This window comes from Leptonychotes weddellii, chromosome 6 (genome assembly GCF_054177405.1).
Source record: "Leptonychotes weddellii isolate Sample4059 chromosome 6, ASM5417740v2, whole genome shotgun sequence".
NCBI lineage: Eukaryota > Metazoa > Chordata > Mammalia > Carnivora > Phocidae > Leptonychotes > Leptonychotes weddellii.
Window position 1 is genome coordinate 56,031,937 of NC_138374.1, and position 21,502 is coordinate 56,053,438.

Consider the following 21,502-nt stretch of genomic DNA (forward strand, 5'->3'; position numbering starts at 1 on the left):
AGCAGGGGGCGCGGGGGCGCGGGGGCCGGGGCGGCCCGGGGTACAGCCGCCCCCTGCCTGCGCACTGTCCGTGTGGCTGGGCAAGAGGGGGCACACTGAAACCTCAGGGGCTCCCTCATTGTCCTTCACCCCCCCGCCCCCCCGTCGCAGGGGAAACGGACACAGGTCTTTAACAAACGCAAGGAATCACCTGGCTGAATCTCTTCAAGGGCATATTCAGGACTGACAACAGAGGAGCCACCCAAAACCTGCTTGTCAACTGCCAACCACATTCAACAAAGGTATAAAACACAATTACTTTATTGACTTCTTACAATCAAACACTGCCAACTACCATCACTTCCACTCATGCATCAGGAAAGAAAAGGATATTTCCTTAGTACTTTCAAATGATACATTTAAACAATAAAACAGAACTTAAAATGCACCCTGATTAATCATGTAAACTGGTAATTTAAAAAAAAAATAACAATTTGGTTCCTTTCTTCATAAAATGGAAATTTAAATATTTCTCCTGATAGTCTTGAGGTTCTCATTATGTCATGAGTAGTGCAAAGTGTGGCGCACAGTTTCAGCTAGAAAGGTGTGTCTTACACACCTTACTCAACAAACGAAATGTGCATAACAAAATGCATAGAGTCAATGCATGATAGAAAGCATGTTTCAAATACAAGGTGGCCCCTCAGGCCGCCATATTATTTAAGCTTTGCATTATCATTTATGGCATTATAGATTAATTATACATAACAGACTTTTATACATTTAACCCTGAAGATAAGAAAAATAACTGTTGCTTGAAAGAGTTATTCCAGGTAGCCATTTGGTTTGTATCAGGAGAGAGGGAGCCCCCGGGGGCCTGGTGTCTGGCCCGTCTGGAGTCCTCAGCGCCCGGGCTCCGCCGCACACGGGACGCGTCACAGTGAGCGTTTCCCGGCCCCGCGGGCCCCCCCTCCCCGGCCCGTCTCTGCTATCGCCCCCCGTGTGGTTTTCCCTTTTTTTTCTGGATGAACTGTATTACTCTATTATTTCGTCTTGTCTCCTCAGCTCTTGTATGGCCTTCCGTTTCAATTATTCATAAACCCTTTCAGAAGATCCTCCGAGAGCTCCATAAGGGGAAGCTCCGGGGACGGGAAATCCAGGGGCGGGAGACTGGGTATGGGGATGTCCTTGGCTCTCCCCGCGCTCGCGGCCAGGCTCTGCCAGCCGGACGAGGCCTCGGCGGTCTCGGGAGGCGGGGGCAAGCTCCACAGCTCCGACTTTTCTACGAAGTCAGCATCCACACCCAGCTCCTTCTCTACTGCGCCCTTTAGAAGTCTGGCCTTCTCGGCCTTCAGCTGTTTATTTTCCTTCCTTAATCTTTCATTCTCAGCCACGAGGAACTCCACGTGCCTCTTCAAATCGGCGATCTTGGTCGCCTGCTCCTCTATGACTGTCTTATCATCTTTGGGGGCTCTGCTTCCGACGCGCGGCTCTGCCGGCTCACGCTTCTGCTCAAGTAAAAACAGGAGTGTGTCTGGGTCCCTGTCAAAGACCCCCTGAATTTCAGGCAGACGCTTCTCCGCGGAAGGGCCGTATTTCTCAGAGAGAAGGGGACTCTGGCCCTCGGCGTCCTCAGAAGAGGGCCTGGGAGATGCCTGCAGCTGGGCGGCCGCCTCCCTGTCTGTGCTCTGCTGGGCTTTCAGTCTCTCCTCCCGCTTGGCCCTTTTCCACCTCTCCTGGATGAGGAGCAGCTGTTTCATGTGGCTATCCCTTTGCAATTCCAGTGACAGATGAGCCTATTACAAGAAGGAAAGGGATCATTTAATATTTAAGTCTCTTTAGTAATATCCAATGAATATAATCCCAAGATCCTATCCTCCTTTCTGAACAACTTTGTAACACTTAAAATTTACATACTATGTTTGCTATTCAACAGAGCCTCAAATTTTTTTAAAACAAGTATTAGGTCGGGCGCCTGGGTGGCTCAGTTGGTTAAGAGCCTGCCTTCGGCTCAGGTCATGATGCTGGAGTCCCTGGATCGAGTCCCGCATCGGGCTCCCTGCTCCGCGGGGAGTCTGCGTCTCCCTCTGACCCTCCCCCTTCTCATGTGCTCTCTCTCATTCTCTCTCAAATAAATAAATAAAATCTTTAAAAAAAAAAAAACAAAACAAGTATTAGGTCTCAGCTGGGCCAGAGGCCACTCCCACCCACAGCAGTCACGGCCCGGCCACAAAGAGGGTCCCTGCAGGCCACAAAGGGGATTACGGAGGACTGCACCTCTGAGCCCCACAGGACATCTCCTACATAAGGCCACTCCGTCAAGACCAGGAGACGAAGGTGAACTCCCTAACAGAAAAATAAAGACAGTCAAAATAAGGAGACAGAAGAACACATTCTAAATGAAAGAACAAGACAGATCCTCAGAAAAACAATTAAATAAAACAAAGATGAGCAATATACCCCATAAACAGTTCAAAGTAATGGTCATAAAGATGCTCACCAAACTTGGGAGAAGAATGGATGCACGTAAGTCTTCAACAAAGAGACAAAAATCTCTCTACAATAAGAAAGTACCAAGCAGAGCAGAAGAATACAACAAACAAAAAATACACTATAGGGAATAAACAGATTAGATGATACAGAAGAAGAGATCAGCCATCTGAAAGGGTAGAAATCACCCAAAATCAACATCAAAAGAAAAAAATTTTTTGGATGAGGACAGTTATTATTTGTTGCCCCTCTGGGGCAACAAAGCATAATAAGAAAACTTGTATGAAGAAATAATTACAACGACTGCAATAGCCAAACTATGGAAAGAGCCCAGATGTCCACTGACAGATGAATGGATAAAGATGTGGTATATATATATATACAGCGAAATACTACTCAGCCATCAAAAGAATTAAATCTTGCCATCTGCAATGGTATGGATGGAACTAGAGGGTATTATGCTAAGCGAAGTCAGTCAGAGAAAGACAAATACCATATGATTTCACTCATATGTGGAATTTAAGAAACAAAACAGATGAACATAGGGGAAAGGAAACAGGGAGACAAACCATAAGAGACACCAAACTCTAGGAAACAAACAGGGTTGCTGGAGGGGAGGTGGGTGGGGGGGATGGGGTAATTGGGTGACGGGCATTAAGGAGGGCACTTGTGATGAGCACTGGGTGTTATATGCACCTGATAAATCACTAAATTTTACCCCTGAAATTAAAAAAAAAAAAAAAAGGAATAGAGCTTTTTAAAAATAATTTTTATTTTAAAACAAAACAAAAAATAGCTGAGAACTTCCTTAACACGGGGAAGAAAACAGACATCAGGTCCAGGAATCAAAAAAAGCCCCAAACAAATTTAACCCAAAGATCCATACCAAGACATATTATAGTTAAACTGTCAAAAATTAAAGATAAAGTGAATCTTAAAAGCAGCAAGAGAAAAACAACTAGTTACATATAAGGGAATCCCCACAGGATTATCAGCTGGGTTTTTGTGGGGGTTTTTTTGGAAATCTCTTTCCTCACCTCTGTAACAACATCTAATTTTTAAGGTGGTTTTATTTTATATCATTTCTGTACAGATCTTTGCACTCTGGTTTAGATGAAAACTATATAACCTCAACTATAAAATAACATTGGGATGTTATTAATTATATAAATCAATTTTATTTTATTTTTTTTTAAGATTTTATTTGTCAGAGAGCAAGAGCGCACAAGCAGGGGGAGCGGGAGAGGGAGAGGGAGAAGCAGGCTCCCCGCCGAGCAGAGAGTCAGACGTGAGGCTCGATCCCAGGACCCCAGGATCATGACCTGAGCTGAAGGTGTCTACGCCTAACCGACTGAGCCACCCAGGCGCCCCTAAATCAATTTTATTTTCACCATCAAAATGACCACGTTCTATCAACAGCAGTGTAAAGTCCGCCATCACCGAACTGCAGCGGCAACTGGGAGGAGCAACATGGGAAACAGTTTGGCAATTTCAGAAATGAAAACACTTTTCCAACATACATGAGTTCCATAGAAAGACCAATGTGAAATATTCAAATACTAGAATAAAACAGAACAAGCATCCCATACTGTTCAATAACTGAACACAGCTACTCTTTCTTCAGCGACTGAACCAAGTGCAGGATGCAGTAGGACAGTGATCACGGACAAGTTTTCATAATTTCAGCACATTTCATTCTCAGTTTCTGGAGTAGAAACACAGACTGGAGAAGTGTCACTAAGGAGGAGGGGGACCAAAAAAACCCTAGGAGAGTTGACCACAGACCACGTGGTACAAATTTTAGAAAAGTGCAAAACTCCTGCCTGGAAGTGTGTTTTTCTGACCACCACCGTGAGGAAGACAGTGCAAAAATGTGATCATCTATTTTTCCCCTAAGGTCTTGTTAGGTCTTCTAACATCACAACCCTATTCACACTAACAATACTAGAGTCCTAACAAATAATATCAATTACGGTATCTGGAAGGAAATGGAGAACATGTTTTATTTGCCTGGTACTCTGTTTAGGACCAACTAAGGCCCTGGTCATTGACATGATCTCTCCTAAATGCCGGAAAGGCTCTGGCCTTTTAAGATAAATGCTCTGGCTGGTGCTCATGTCTGCACAAAGCATGCCTGCAAGTCCCTGGGTCCCCATGCCAAGGGCAGAAACCCCTGGCGGGGGTGGGGGGGTGGGGAGAAGAGGGAGAAGGCTGGCTCTCTCCCATTCCTCCCAAAGCAAGCAGGGGAGCGGCCGTGGGGCCTCAGCAGGACGCCCCGTGACCTTCCGAGGCCAGCCCTCTGTGGAGCCGCCACAGAGGAGGAGGCTCAACCGGGGCAGATGTCACCTGCCGCACGAAGACCTGGAACACGAAAGGTGTCAATTCTTCCCAAATCGCTATACAGGTTTAATGCAATTCCATCCACATCACAGCAAGATGCCAGTTACGAAAAGGAGGAAGGCTAGGCCTCTGGTGGTAATGTTACAGTGAATCCTCTGCCAAAGAGATGTGTTCAGTTATTGAATCCTGAACCCTAAAAATTAGATGTTGTTACAAAGATGATCCAATCCAGTTAATGAATCCTCTGCCAAACAAGAGTAGCTGTGTTCAGTTACTGAACAGTATGGGATGCTTGTTCTGTTTTATTCTAGTATTTGCACATTTCCAGAATCAGGTGGATTCTAAGCAAAAGGTCTGCAGGCCAAGAGCGGCATGATATATTCAAAGTGCTGAAACGAATCAATAAATACCCAGCAAGGCTATCATTCTGAATTGAAGGAGAGATAAGAGAGTGTCCCAGACAAAACAAAAGCTAAAGGAGCTCATCAGCACTAAACCAGTTACAAGAAGCATTAAAGTGGAAAAGAAAAGACCAAAACTAGAAGTAAGAAAACACATGAAAGAAAAAATCTTGCCAGCAAGGAAAAACACAGAAAAGGAGTGGACCAACCACGGATAAAGCTAGTATGAGGGTTAAAAGAACGAAGTCGACAAAATCTACTATAATTAGTTAAGGGACTCATTAAATAAGGTATAAAACAGATGTCAAAAACATAAAAACGTGTGTGCGTGGGGGTGATAAAGTGAATAAAAATGCACTTGCTTTTAGAATGCATTCAAACTTAAATGACCACCAACCTAAAACAGAGAGCTATATACATGCAATCATATAGGAACCTCATGGTAACCACAAATCAAAAATCTGTAACAGACACAAACAGAAAGGAATCCAATGATAACATTAAAGAAAGTAAATCACAAGGGAAGAGAGCAATAGAAGGAACAAGAACTGCAAAACAACAAGAAAACAATTTTTAAATGGCAATAAATACACACCAACCGATAATTACTTTAAATGTAAACAGACTAAATGCTCCAATCAAAACAGGTAGGGTGGTTGAGTGGATTAAAAAAAAAAGGACCTACATACATGTTCCCTACGACAAACTCACTCCCAACCTAAAGACACACGGACTAAAAGCGGAGAAATGGAAAAAGATATTCCACGCAAACAGAACAGAATAAAAGCTGTGGTAGCAATACTTACATCAGGAGAAATACACTGTAAAACAAAAGCAGTAATAAGAGACAAAGGAGGGCGTTACACAATGATAAAGGATCAATCCAACAAGAAGAAAACACCTGGAAACATTTATGCAGCCAACATAGGAGCATAAATAAATACATAAACCTAAATACATAATACCTAAATACATAAAGCAAATATTAACAGACCCAAAGGGAGAAACTGACAGTAATAGAGTAACAGGGAACTTGAACACCGCACTTACACCAAAAGATAGATCCAGACATAAAATTATTAAGGAAACATTGGCCTTGAAAGACACATTAGACCAGATGGACTTAAATCCATCCAAAAACAATAGAACACACACTCTTCTCAAATGCACATGGAACAGTCTCCAGGATAAATCATGTTAGTCCACAATAAATTTAAGATTGAAATCATTTCAAGCATCTTTTCTAACCACCAGAGTATGTAACTAGCAATCAACTACAAGAAGAAAACTGGAAAAAACACAAACACGTGGAGGCTAAAACATGCTACTAAGCAAGGTCAATAAAAAGAAAAAATCAAAGAGGACTCCAAAAAAAGACACGGAGCAATGAAAACACAACAATTCAAAGACTACGGGACACAGCAAAAGCAAAAGGGAAGTTAAGAGTGATACTGATGACCTCAAGAAACAAGAAAAATCTTGGGCGCCTGGGTGGCTCAGTTGGTTGAGTGACTGCCTTCAGCTCAGGTCATGATCCTGGAGTCCTGGGATCGAGTCCCACATCGGGCTCCCTGCTCAGCAGGGAGTCTGCTTCTCCCTCTGACCCTCCCCCCTCTCATGTGCTCTCTCTCTCTCTCTCTCTCTCTCAAATAAATAAATAAAATCTTTAAAAAAAAGAAAAGAAACAAGAAAAATCTCAATCTAACCTTTCAGATAAAGGAACTAGAAAAGGAAGAAGAAAGCCCAAAGTAAATGGAAGGAGATAATAAAGATCAGTGTGGCAATAAGTGAAATGGAGACTTTAAAAAATAGAAAAGATAAAAGAAACAAAGAGCTGGTTTTCTGAAAAGACAACAAAATTGATAAACCTTCAACAACACTCATCAAAAAAAGAGGACACTTACATATAAAATCAGAAATGAAAAGAGAAGTTACAACCAATACCACAGAAATACAAAGGATTATGAGAAACTACTACAAAAACTTACATGTCAACATATTGGACAACCTAGAAGAAATGGATAAATTTTTAGAAACATATAACCTCCCAAAACTGAATCAGGAAGAAATAGAAAAATTTAACAGACTGATTACTAGTAACTGACCTGAATCTGTAATCAAAAATTCCCAACAAGCAAAGATCCAGGACCAGATGACTTCACAGGTGAATTCTACCAAACATCTTTTTTTTTTAAGAGTTAATACCTATCCTTCTGAACCTATTACAAAAAATAGAAGAGCTAGGAAAGCTTCCAAATTCTGTGAGGCCAGCATTATTGTGATACCTAAACCAGACAAAGACGCTACAAAAAAAATTACAGACTAATATTCCTGATGAACACAGATGTAAAAATCCTCAACAAAGTATTAGCAAACCGAATCAACAACACATTAAAAGGATCATCCACCACACCACAATCTAGTGGGATTTATTTCAGGGCTCCAAGGACTGTCAATATCTGCAAATGTATCAACCAGATAATACCAGGTTAACAAAACGAGAGGTAAAAATCATACAATCATCTCAACAGAAGCAGAGAAAGCATTTGACAAAATTCAACATTTATTCTTGATAAAGAAGCTCTCAACAAAATGGGTTTAGAGGGAAGATGCCTCAACTTTTATAATAAAGGCCATATATGAAAAACCCACAGCTAACATCATACTCAATGGTTAGAAGCTGACAGTTTTCCCTCTTTAGATCAGGAACAAGATAAGGGTATCAGCCCTTGCCACTTATTCAATGTAGTACTGAAGTCCTAGCCCCAGCAATAAGAAAAAGAAATAAAAGGTATCCAAATTGGTAAGGAAGAAATAAAATTGTCACTATTTGCAGATGACAGAATACTATATAGAGAAAACCCGTAAGAAGCCACCAGGAAAGCGGCGCCTGGGTGGCTCAGTCGGTTAAGCGTCTGCCTCCGGCTCAGGTCATGATGCCAGGGTCCTGGGATCGAGCCCCTCATTGGGCTCCCTGCTCAGCGGGGAGCCTGCTTCTTCCTCTCTGCTGCTCCCCCTGCTTGTGCTCTATCCCTCTCTCTGTCAAATAAATAATAAAATCTAAAAAAAAAAATTAAAAAAAAAAAAAGAAGAAGAAGCCACCAGGAAAGTATGAGATAAATGATTTCAGTAAGGTTTCAGGATACAAAATATACAGTAATCCATCATGTTTCTAAACACTAGTATCAAAGTAGCAGAAATTAAGAAAACAATCACATCTATAATTACATCAAAAAGAATACCTAAAAATAAATTTATAACCAAAGAGGTGAAAATGACCTATACTCTGAAAACTAAGACATGGATGAAAAAAAGTTAAAGATGACACAAATAAATAGAAAGATATACTACTAAAATGTCCATATTACCCAAAGCAATCTACGGATTCAATGCAATCCCTATCAAAATACCAATGACATTTTTCAAAGAACTAGAATAATCCTAAAATTTATATGGAAACACAAAAGACCCCAAATAACCAAAGCAATCTTTTTTTTTTTTTAAAGATTTTATTTATTTATTTGAGAGACAGAATGAGATAGAGAGAGAGAGCATGAGATGGGGGAGGGTCAGAGGGAGAGGCAGACTCCCTGCTGAGCAGGGAGCCCGATGCGGGACTCGATCCCGGGACTCCAGGATCGTGACCTGAGCCGAAGGCAGTCGCTTAACCAACTGAGCCACTCAGGTGCCCCCAAAGCAATCTTGATAAAGAACAAAGCTGGAGGCGCCTGGGTGGCTCAGTCAGTTAAACATCTGCCTGGTCATGCTCAGGTCATGATCTCAGGGTCCTGGGATCAAGCCCCAAGTTGGGGGGGGGGGGCATCCCTGCTCAGCAAGGAGTCTGCTTCTCCCTTTCTCTCTGCCCCTCTCCCACTCATGTTCGCTCCCTCTCTGCCTCTCTCACAAAATAAAACCTTAAAAAAAAAAAAAAAAAGAACAAAGCTGGAGGTACTATACTCCAGATTTCAAGCTATACTGCAAAGCTATGTAATCAAAACGGTATGGTATGGCACAAAAACAGACACATAGATCAAACAGAACAGAACAGAGATCACAAAAATAAATGCACATATAGCTAATCTATGACAAAGGAGGCAGGAATATACAATGGGGAAAAGATAGTCTCTTTAATAAAACTGGCCCACTACATGCTAAAGAATGAAATTGGACCACTTTCTTACACCACCCACAAAAATAAACTCAACATGAATTAAAGACCTAAACATGAGACCTGAAACCTAAAATTCCTGGGAAAAAACATAAGCAGTAAGTTCTTTAACACTGGTCTCAGTGATTATTTTTTGGATCTGCCTCTTCAAGCAAGGACAACAAAAGCAAAAATAAATGGGACTACATCAAAATATAAAGCTTTTGCATAAGGAGGAAGCCATCAACAAAATGAAGAGGCAACAACCTACAATATGGGAGAAGGTATTCACAAATGATGAATCCAATAAGGGGTTAATATCCAAATATATAAAGCATTCATAAAACTTTATGAAAAAAAAATCCAAAAAATGGGCAGAAGACACGAATGGACATTCCTCCAAAAAAGACATCCACATGGCCAACAGACCCATGAAAAGATGCTCAACATCACTACCAATCAGGGAAATGCAAATGAAAACCACAATAAAGTATCACCTCACACCTGTCAAAATGGCTAAAATCAACAACACAAGACACAGCAGGTGTTGGTGAGGATGTGGAGAAAAAAGAACCCACAGCTGGCGGGAATGCAAACTGGTGCAGCCACTATGGAGGTTCCTTAAAAATTTAAAAATAGAACCACCATAGAACCCAGTAATTCCACTACTAGATATTAACCCAAACAAAACAAAAACACTAATTCGAAAAGATCTCCGCACACCCTACGTTCACTGAAGCATTATTTACAATAGCCCAGATATGGAAACAACCTAAGTATCTATGGATAGATGAATGGATAAAAAAAGATGTGGTGTATATAAACGGAATATTATCCAGCCATTAAAAAGAATGCGATCTTACCACCTGTGACAGTATGGATGGACCTAGAGGGTCTCACACTAAGCAAATAAAACAGGGATAAGATAAATACCATATGATTTTACTTGTATGCAGAATCTAAAAAGCAACTGAACAAACAGAAACAGACTCAAATACAGAGAACTGGTGGTGGCCACAGGGGTGGGGGATGGGTTGATGGACAAAATAGGTGAAGGGGATTAAGAGGTACAAACTTCCATTATAAAATAAGTAAGTCATGAAGATGAAAAGTACACCACAGGGAATCCAGTCATTAATACTGGAGTAACATTGTATGGTGAGAGATTGGAACTATACTTATGGTCACCACTGCCTAATACACAGAACTGTCAAATCACTATGCTGTGCACCTGAAACTCATGTAACACTGAATTATCAACTAAACTTAAAAATAAACAAACGAAAAAAAAAATAAAATAAATAAACAAACGAAAGAATGAATGGCAGTTGAGGAAGAGAGAGACTCAGGAACATGCCCAAGGTCACAGAGCCAAAAGGCAAAGCTGGGGTGTGGACCAACCAGGGCAGGAGAGCCCCACCGTGGTAGTTTTAACACATGTCTATAAACTTTTGAACAGTCCTATCAAGAGACGGAGTCTAATACCCTCCCCTCAAACCTGGGTGAGCCTTTGTGGTCAATTCAAGGAACAATGCAGAAGAAGGGACGGTGCTGGGAAACTTCAACTGCCACGTGGCCAGGTTACAGAGACCAGAAAGAGGAGGAGGAGGAGGAGAACGATGCTGTGCTACCTGAGGAGCCCTAGCTGTCTCAGGCCGTGCTAAGTCTCCCCAGCCCAGCACCAGACGGGAGAAGCCACCTGGGAGATGACATCATCAGCTGCCACCATCTGACTGCATGAGAGCTCCCCACCTCCTCAACTGACAACTGCCCAGCTGAGCCCAGTCAACCTGATTTGTGAACAAATGCCTATTTAAAAAGAAAAAAAAAACAAAAACTTTTATGATAACACAAAAACCTTATGATCTCCTTCCACTTAATGAAGAGTAAATCATCATCATGCCATATAGTTAATGAACTTACCTGTGTGTGAGCAGCTTCATGTGAAAATCTAGTAACTATGCTGCAAGAACTGTATGAAATGTTTGTGTGTCCTCAACATTGCTGAAGTATTCATTTACTGTGTCTGACACCGTGTGCAAGGCTTGTGTGGAAGCAGTCTACCTTTACATGGGCATCATGATGAAGTTTTCTTACTGTTTTATGACCTTGCTTTCAAAGAATTACATTACCATTTGGTACGCCTCTCCCGTAAACGGGAGAAACCACATATTAGCCTATCATCACAGGTAAGTGGGTTTTTAAAGATGTAACAATATTTCCAACACTGTATTATGAATATGACTGTAACACTATACACCATAAACATTCTATAATGAATGAGTCATACATTAGTGTTTAGGCTAGTCTACCATAAAGCAACCATATTGCTGCTTCGTTATCAGTGCATGCATTGTTTGTTATACCTGCAAATAAATGAGTTCTTTTCACATTTTTATTTCTGATGTCTCATGTCAGTAATACATGTAACATCTACAGTACTGATGTCGGTACTAACAGACAATTCATCCCGTAAACAGGCAACAGAAACTTTAACCTATATAGAGTCGACAAATACAGGACAGTACGCTAACCGTATTTTCTCTTTCTTGTGATTTTATTATTTTCTTTTTTCTAGCTTATGGCTGTATAAGAATACAGTATATAGTCATGCAACATACACAGTATGTGTAATCAACTGTTAATGTTATTGTTAAGGCTTCTGGTCAACAGAATATCAGTAATTAAGTTTTGGATGGGGGGGGAAGTTTAGGCAGACTTTCGACTATTTAGGAGGCTGGCACTTGTAAGCCTCAAGTTGTTCAAGACTCAACTGTATTTTCCACATTTTCTATGCTGAACGTGTTGTCAATGAGTATTTGTGGAAACTTTCTGTTAACAATTTTCTACTTGTAAAAGTAACATATCCACAGTAAAGTGTGTGGGGGAAAAAAAGCTTTAATATTTTGTTTAAAATGCTATGGCATTCTGTTAACCATACTCGGTGCTTTAAAAAAAAGTCTAAGTGAGAAAAACAGTGGTCTAAAAAATAATAATAATGACAATGTGGTTCAATCAGAATTCTATTCTGATATGATGTTTTAAAATTTTTTAAACAAAAAAGCAAAAACAAAATAACTGGACCTTTCTATCTTAGATAAGCTAACTTTTTTATTCATAAACAAAACCCCATTCATTCAGAAAGTCAGAAGTCCTTTCCAAATCAACATATTGAGAACTTTTTTGAACAACCCTACCCCTGTGAAATGCCATTTGTACTAAGCTTAAAATTAGCTTTCCTCTTTAGATATTCATTCTAAAACTAGTTAAGATCTTTTTTTAAAGATTTATTTATTAGAGAGATGGGGGGAGAAGGAGAGAGAGAATCTCTAAGCAGACTCGAGGCTGAGTGCAGAGCCCAGGGTAGGGCTCGATCCCAGGACCCTAAGATCATGATCTGAGCTGAAATCAAGAGTCAGATGCTTAGGGATGTCTGGGTGGCTCAGTCGGTTAAGCATCTGCCTTTGGCTCAGGTAATGATTCCGGGGTCCTGGGATCGAGTCCTACGTCAGGCTCCTTGCTCAACGGGGAGCCTGCTTCTCCCTCTGCCTGCCGCTGCCCCTGCTTGTGCTCTGACAAATAAATAAAATCTTAAAAAAAAAAAAAAAAAGTCAGACACTTAACCAACTGAGCCACCCAGGTGCCCCAGCTAAAATCCCTTTTTATTAACAAGGGTTCAGGAGGCTTAGTGCATGTTTGTATTACATGGCTAACATGAGCAGTTCTATACCAAGGGAAGAGCACGGAATAGAACATAACTTTCAGGTTCTCTTGGTTCAGTTTGAGGAAGTGGTATTTCTTCCCTGCCCGCTGATATCCCCTAAGGATCTCCTTAATTCAATTAGACAAACACTACTGAGTATCTCCTATGTACCCTGCCACTTTTATAATTAGAAAATCATCTTTGGATAAAGGTATTTTCAAAACCTTTATCCAAAGATAAAGGCCCTCCCCAAACACAGAAGAAATTTAAAACCGTTGGTGAAACAAAATTTAAAGGTACCAGAACTGCTTAGCAATTCAGGAAAAGACAAATTCAGATTTAAATTATTTTTGGCATGCAAAGGGAAGGCCAACTGGTTTCCCCCTTGGCCAGACCTGCTTACTCTCTGTGAGCTAATGCTCAGGAGAGGCCCTAGAAGTCTCTAAGGAACACATCTGGTGATCTGAGATCTAGGAGTAACTAAGAAAAAACAGAAGTTTCTGCATGCCATGTCTGGGACACTGATAGCAGTTCACTGAGTTTTAATTTCTGAAGTACTCTTCTCTTATCCAACTTATGTATTTTGGACTACGGTGTTTTGAGAGGGGCGCAATACTTTATTTTACACACAGTTCAAGTCTCCACAAGAAAATCCTTCTAACCCTTATCACAAATACTAAGAAATTGTCTCACCTGCTCAGACTGTGTGAGCTTCATGGCTTCAGAAAGATATGCTGGTTAAAAAAAAAAAGGCACATTAATATGAGTGTCATAATCTTGTAATCAACAGGTCAAAGGAAGAGTTTTAGTACTCCTAGGACAAAAAGAACTGGTTTTAGAAGCAATTCTGCTACATAGTTATCCTGTTCCTGAACAGAAACAAGGTGGGGATTTTAAGACAGGATTCTTAACTTCTCCAAGAAAGAAGTCAGTGGTAACCAACTGGAGATATTCTCTACCCCATTTTGAAGGGGTTTTTCTTCAAAATCCTTGTAGATTTCATAATTAAGAAAGTAAAGATGGCCTCATTAGAAATATAGGATCAGGAAGGATTAAAATTAAACAGGAACCTATCAAAACCCTACTACTCATTTTGATCACAAATCAAAATCAGAGATTGATTATTAGTGTCTTTTTACCCACATGAATACCTGAACTATATCATTTTGGCCTCCTATAGAACTACTTTTATTGAATTATTTCTGAGCTATCCCATCAACCTACCATGAATCAGGTAGTTAAGAGCCATAAGAACCTGCTGACTTATTTATTGTAAGCAAGTTGCTGAGGATAGAATAATGTCCTTTATGAAGACCATAAATGGTAATTCAATAAACTTCTCTCTGACCTTAGGATCAGTTCCTGGGTGACTTAATTTACTTGGATTTAAAAAGTCACTGTAAAAATCCCTAATTTTCCTCTCTGAGCTACCTTCTAGAAAGCTCAAAGCCAAGTTCTCCTTCTATCAAATAAGCAAGAACTCATGGTGCATTTTGTGAACTATGCTTCTAGGCACTCCTCATTTTATCTTTCTGTGGCTTCCTCATCTGCTTATTTCTAATTACATTTTATATTTTGCTATATTCCTCTCTAAGGCCTTTTATATACTGTGGAACAAAATGGTATAAATGACAAGTAATATAATAATAGATCACGCACAATCTCCATTTTTATTTCTTGCTTACTATAAACTTTTCAGTGTCTCTCATCCCTACATTAAGTTCCTTTTTGCCTTTTTGCAGATACTACAAGGCAATGTTTCTGTCCTCTTAATTCAAATATTTTAAATGGTTTTGTTGTCTGCCAGTTTCTATCATAGTCTTTAAGATACAGATTAACTGGATGGTCTCTCCCCAATAGAAAACAGTTGGTTCTATAGCCTTTGCTCTAGCCATACTTATATTTTTTTCTCAACTTTTGCCCTTTATTCCTATACTAAGTCTGAATAGCTGCATACAGACTGCCTTCGGCTCGGGTCATGATGCCAGGGTCCTGGTATCGAGCCCCGCATCGGGCTCCCTGCTCAGCAGGGAGTCTGCTTCTCCCTCTCCCTGCTGCTTCTCCTGCTTGTACACCCCCTTCTCTGTCAAAAATAAATAAACTCTTTAAAAAATATAAATAAATAAATAAATAAATAAATAAAATTTGGGTCTTAAGGGGCACTTAGCTGGCTTAGTCAGTAGTGTGTGACTCGATCTCAGGATTTTAAGCTCAGCCCCACGTTCGGTGTAGATCACTTAAAAACAAAATCTTAAAAATATGTACTTATAAATAAAATAAATTTGCTCTTTTTGCTATTTGTGAAAAAAATGAAACCCACTTAGGGAAGTGGACTGTGTAAGACTACAAGTAAGAATTCTAACGACTGAGCCACCAGGCACCCCTAACCACGTCAATTTTCAACTCCACTCTGAAACACAAGGCTATTTTTTTTTAAAGATTTTATTTATGTATTTGACAGAGCGAGAGAGGGAACACAAGCAGAGGGAGCGGGGGGAGAGGGAGAAGCAGGCTTCCCGCTGAGCAGGGAGCCCAATGCAGGGCTCCATCCCAGGAATCACGACCTAAGCCGAAGGGAGAAGCTTAATGACTGAGCCACTCAGGCGCCCCACAAGGCTATTTTTAACCAAGTCTGAACTCCAAATCAAATCAGCTCAGTGGGATTAACTAATCACACTTAAATTCTGTCTCCTTAATTAGAGCTAATGGGATCCAAAAGGCTGCCTTTATCTTTTCTACTCCTGAGAATGTGGCAGAATGCAGATACTGAGAAAGTAGGAAGGGGCGTGTAAAGGCCAACATCAATCTTAACTCCTCAAATAAAGACAGGGATGTAGAGGGTGTCTGGGTGGCTCAGTCGGTTAAGAGCCTGCCTTCGGCTCAGGTCATGATCCTGCAGTCCCTGGATCGAGCCCCGCATCGGGCTCCCTGCTCAGCAGGAAGTCTGCTCCTCCCTCTGACCCTCCTCCCTCTTGTGCTCTCTCTCTCTCAAATAAATAAATAAATAAAATCTTAAAAAAAAAAAAAAGACAGGGATATAGGTTAGGAATGAAGGAGACCTTTCTCCCTTTTATATACTCAGAATCTCCTACTGCTCAATGCACAACATATGCTGGTCACTCCATTGTATTTTATTTTATATACATGTAACCACAACCACTGCGGGTTATCTAATCAAAGGTATTATTTCAGTGGCATTCATCCACAGCATTTTTTTTAAAATATTTTCTTTATTTGACAGAGAGAGAGAGAGTACAAGCAGAAGAAGTGGCAAGTAGAGGGAGAAACAAGCTCCCCACTGAGCAGGGGTTCGATCCCAGAACCCTGGGATCATGACCTGAGCCAAAGGCAGACCCGTAACTGCCTGAGCCACCCAGTCACCCTACACAACACTGTTTTTTTTTTTTTAATAGTGTAGTACATTGTCTTTTCTGTAAGGTGACTATAAAATTAACAATTTGATTCACAACAAAATACGGTTTATGAAAGATTTAAAGAGCACTAGCCGCCAAGTTTAATTTTGTATAAAGCTCTCCATGAAACTCACCATAAAAATTCACAAAGACTTACAGGGTACATATTAGGCCCTCAGCCTTACTGCTGAAGGGGTACACTTCAGTGGCAAAACTAATTCTTTTAAAAATAAGACTTGAAGGGCGCCTGGGTGGCTCAGTTGGTTAAGCGACTGCCTTCGGCTCAGGTCATGATCCTGGAGTCCCAGGATCGAGTCCCGCATCGGGCTCCCTGCTCGGCAGGGAGTCTGCTTCTCCCTCTGACCCTCCCCCCTCTCCTGCTCTCTCTCTCTCATTCTCTCTCTCAAATAAATAAATAAAATTTAAAAAAAATAAATAAATAAAAAAAAAAATAAAAATAAGACTTGAAATTTTCTCTGAAAATCACGGGCGTGTAGGCAAAAATCACTGACATAAAAGAACTTAGTCAAACCAGTATCCACCGTGTGGTCTGTAGTCCAGCCCTAAGGCAACACTGGAGGGTACACTCTGCCAAGAAACAACATGGTTTTAATCATCACAGTGGCCTAGAAAAAAATAGTGTCTTCCTCGCTCTAAGAAAGGTGGCCTATTTTGAATGCAGCATGAGTAAATCACTCCCTCCCCTAAGTTTTTAGGTTTGTTAATCAGCCAACAGAAACCAGTCTTTACATAACAGACCCCAAATATCTATTTCTGAGTTCAACATATGCTAAACTGCAACTGACTGGGATAAAATAACTGTTTGATAAGAAGTCATTAATTCTAAATTTCATACCTAAAAGAAAGCGATCATCAGCATGATACCATAGGCACGAATGTACAGATGAAATATTCAGAAAGAAGCTAAACAAAGAGTATTACCAGCATCTTAGAAAACAAATTCAGTGAAAACTAATCGGTTAAAATTTAGTTATTACTTTCATAACCCAAAACGGCTATTTGAAATTCATTTTCCATAACAACTAAGATAAAGTGGTAGACTTCTTGCAATCACTTCTACCTTTAGGAATCTTTGGATTCAGAAAGCTGTGTCCAGAGTCATTTACCAATATGGCATATGCAACCTTCATGGTTTAGGAAGACTAGGTTAGGAGGAACTAGGAAATCCAACATACTCACTTGAAAAGTAATCCAAACTGATGTCCTGGTGGGTCAGTAGTGTCAACCTTGTACATGCAGGGCAACACCCTATCATTACTACTGGGACTTTCATTCTGAATAACTTGTTGAGAGATGGCTGGAGAAAAGAAATTGCCCTCCAGTTTTAGACTCAGTATTTCTTTAGAAGAATACTCACCTGAAGCCTTTTTGTGACAAGAAATAGCCTCTTCGTATTTCCCTGCAGCTAATAAACGATCTGCTCGTCTGCTCTGTTGATGAGCCTAGAAGACAAACATTCCCAAATTCCTCTGAATTATATAAAAAGATATGACTTAAAAACATTTTTAGGGGCGCCTGGGTGGCTCAGTCGGTTAAGCGTCTGCCTTTGGCTCAGGTCATGATGGGATCGAGCCCCACGTCGGGCTCCCTGCTCAGTGGAGAGCCTGCTTCTCCCTCTGCCTGCCTCTCTGCCTACTTGTGCTCTCTCTCTCTCTGTCAAATAAAATCTCTTAAAAAAAACTTTTTTTTGGACAAGATAAATGATGCCCTTTTTTGCCACACATCAAACCATTACAGCTATATCGGTAAGAAATCTAATGGATAGCTCCTTGAGCTGTAGCATCTGAAAGGATTGGCAACTTTTCTCAACTCTACCAATAAACCACTACGTTTCACACCAGGCACTTAACTACTTCAGTGACTCACATTCTTCCACTCTTCAGAGATTAACCAAGAGTTACAATCACAGATTGCTACCTAAAATGTGTAGTTACTTGATTTTTAACAACCTTTCAAAACAAAAGTCATCTTGTGGATCCTTTCACTAGTTTGTATCGTTCAACAACTAAAATCAGGAAATTTCCAGAAAAGTCAAGCTTCTCTTATATCAACTCATTCTTCCCTTCCAACATTACAGTTACTATTTGTTTTTAAGATAAAAATTTGCACTGTACAGTTGAAGAATTAACTATACAAAAATTTTTAAGGGACGCCTGGGTGGCTCAGTCGTTGAGCGTCTGCCTTCAGCTCAGGTCATGATCCCAGGGACCTGGGATCGAGTCCCGCATCGGGCTCCTTGCTCGGTGGGGAGCCTGCTTCTCCCTCTCCCTCTGCTGCTCCCCCTGCTTGTGCTCTCTCTCTCTCTCTCTCTGACAAATAAATAAATAAATAAAAATCTTAAAAAAAAATTTTTTTTAAGATTTTATTTTTTTATTTGACAGAGACACAGCAGGAGAGGGAACACAAGCAGGGGGAGTGGGAAAGGGAGAAGCAGGCTTCCCGCCGATCAGGACCCCGGGATCATGACCTGAGCCGAAGGCAGATGCTTAATGACTGAGCCACCCAGGCACCCCTGACTATACAAATATTTAATATTACAGTGATTTCTTTTTCAGGTACCACTGACCACAAAACAAACTCAGAACTTCCAAAAGCAAATGACTAAAGTGCCCCCGAATGTAAAGGAAAATCGATTAATAAGTAGTCACTGGCCTCTTCGCATCTTTGCTACACTTTATGAATTCCTACAACTTTATGTATTTCCCTTTCTGACATAAGGACGTCCAGCAGACTCCTAGGGGCCACATATCTCACCTAAGGTTATACAATTAGCAGCAAAGAAGAAAGAAATGATCAACTCAATTCTTCTAACTAGTGTAGTTTTCCTCACAAACTCACAGATGATTTAGCAAAGCTTCTTAAGAAAGAAGTGAAAAGCACTGTACACTCAGGTCCGCAGCAGCATTAGTCACAGCAGTCAGAACATGGGATCAACAGATCAACGGAGGAACAAAATGCGGTATATAAATATATACACACACACACAAGGGAATTCGTAGTCAGCCTTGCAAAGGAAGGAAATTCCAACACATGCTACAACATGGATGAACTCCGAGAACATTATGCTAATAATAAAATAGAAAATAAGCCAGTTACCAAAAGACAAATACGTATGATCCCACTTATGTGGGTACCTAATGAAGTCAAACTCATCAAAACAGAAAGTGAAATAGTGGTTGCCAGGGGGTGGTGAGAGAAAAGTGAGGAGCTGTTGTTGAAGGTGTAGAGTTTCAGTTTTGCGAGGTGAAAGGTTCTGGAGACCTGCTGCACGGTAAGTGAATATACTTGCTGCTATACCGTGTACTTAAAAATGATAGAGTATATTTTATGCTGTGTGTACTTTACCACAATTTAGAAAAATTTTAAGTTTATTTACTTTTTCAGTAATCTCTATACCAAATATGGGGCTTGAACTCAGGACCCCGAGATCAAGAGTCACATGCTCTTACAACTGAGCCAGCCAGGCATCCCTTTACCTCAATGTTTTAAGAAGGCAAAAAGCAAATCTGTACCGTCAGGTGTAAAGTGGCTTAACTTGAATGTTTTTCAAAAACTGTGCCACAGATGCCTCACAAAAATACTTCAGAGAATCAGTTTTGCAACTGAGATCAGAAATATCCTGGGCATGTTTGCAAATCATGCTCAATCTAAAACAGAGGTGAAGACAAAAGTAGAAAACAGCCCTCCTGGCAATGCCTGTTGTTTATATTTTCCCTTCTATTTTTGGAAGGAAGACACAGCAACACTCTTTAAAAGCAAGATCATCCATTTCAACTGTTTCAGAGGCTTTTATTCTTCAAATAATAACTAAACTTTCTCTCTAAGCCTCAATTTATTCCTGAAAATAATAATGGGTAAAAGAAATGACTATATGTTCTGAACACAGGAGTATTTTATAGTACCCAGAAATGATACAGATCTTTTGGGAAGAGACTATACATGAAGAAAGCTAAGTTATGATCAACACAGTTTCTCTAAATAATGTGTTCTGCTAATATAAAGCAATTGGCACTCTATCAACAAGGCTCTAAGTCTAGGTGGTAAAAGAAAAAAAGAAAGGGGTGAATCTGCAGGTGGCTTAACCTTTCTGAGCATTGCAAGAAAAGCCATACATAAGAGACAAACCTGCTCTGAAATTCCAAAGTACCTCCTAACTGTGCATGGCAAAGTGCAGATCCATCCCTACCATGAACCCAGGGCTCTGGACTCAAGTTTTGGCTTTCCCACTAACTAGTTAAATTACTTCATTCTTCAAGCTCTGTAAAATGATAGACATGGACCAGATTGGTGCTTAAGTTTTAATGGAATACAAATCACCTGGGGATCTGGTTAAAATGCAGACTGATTCTGTAGGTCTAGAGCGGGTGCAGGTGAAGCAGCTGGCTCCTAGACACACTCTGAGAAGCAGGGATGAGATGCTCTCTGAGGTCACCTCGCTCTGATGCTGCATCTGTGTCTCTGATGACATTAACCACTTTCTACCTTGTACTATACTTAAGAAGCTCCCTAATTCAACTTCAAGCTCCACAGTAACAGAATAAATTGTTTCTTGAACACCAAAGAAAAAGTTCTTAAGTGGTGAGAACAGTATCTCCTACTCGTCTTGAATTCACTAAAACCTCCCCATGTAAAGTCCAATCTCTGATCACTCTGCCAATTCAGGAGTTACAGCTCATTTAAAAACACACCTGGGGCACCTGGGTGGCTCAGTCATTAAGCGTCTGCCTTCAGCTCAGGTCATGGTCCCAGGGTCCTGGGATTGAGCCCCGCATCAGGCTCCCTGCTCAGCGGGGAGCCTGCTTCTCCCTCCACTTCCCCCTGCTTGTGCTCCCTCTCTCGCTGTGTTTCTCTCTGTCAAATAAATAAATAAAATCTTTAAATAAATAAATAAATAAAATAAAAACACACACCTACTCTAGGTCATCTGGCATCATAGCAATCAAATTCCCTATTAAAAAAAAAAAAAAATACAGGGCGCCTGGGTGGCTCAGTCGTTAAGCGTCTGCCT

General features: G+C 40.6%; 1 protein-coding gene across 1 annotated transcript; it reads right to left on the minus strand.

The window, feature by feature from the left end:
- Positions 1 to 284: 284 nt before the first annotated feature.
- NRBF2 (nuclear receptor binding factor 2) lies at positions 285 to 21,164 on the minus strand. The gene is made up of 4 exons (XM_081824181.1): positions 19,591 to 21,164; positions 17,852 to 17,936; positions 13,754 to 13,794; positions 285 to 1,775 (listed from the first exon to the last, which is right to left on the minus strand). Exons 1-4 carry the CDS (start codon positions 19,645 to 19,647, stop codon positions 1,065 to 1,067), a joined length of 894 nt encoding a protein of 297 aa, XP_081680307.1. The 5' UTR covers positions 19,648 to 21,164; the 3' UTR covers positions 285 to 1,064.
- Positions 21,165 to 21,502: the final 338 nt, after the last annotated feature.

Bases quoted from the DNA above. Each gene is read 5' to 3' on its own strand.
- NRBF2 (XM_081824181.1), bottom strand. From the start codon at position 19,647: ATGAGTTTGACTTCATTAGGTACCCACATAAGTGGGATCATACGTATT. The intron at 17,937-19,590 runs GTAACTGGCTTA...TTTGTCTTCTAG, and splicing joins TCATACGTATTTGTCTTTTG to GCTCATCAACAGAGCAGACG. The intron at 13,795-17,851 runs GTGAGTATTCTT...TTTTTTAACCAG, and splicing joins TTGTCACAAAAAGGCTTCAG to CATATCTTTCTGAAGCCATG.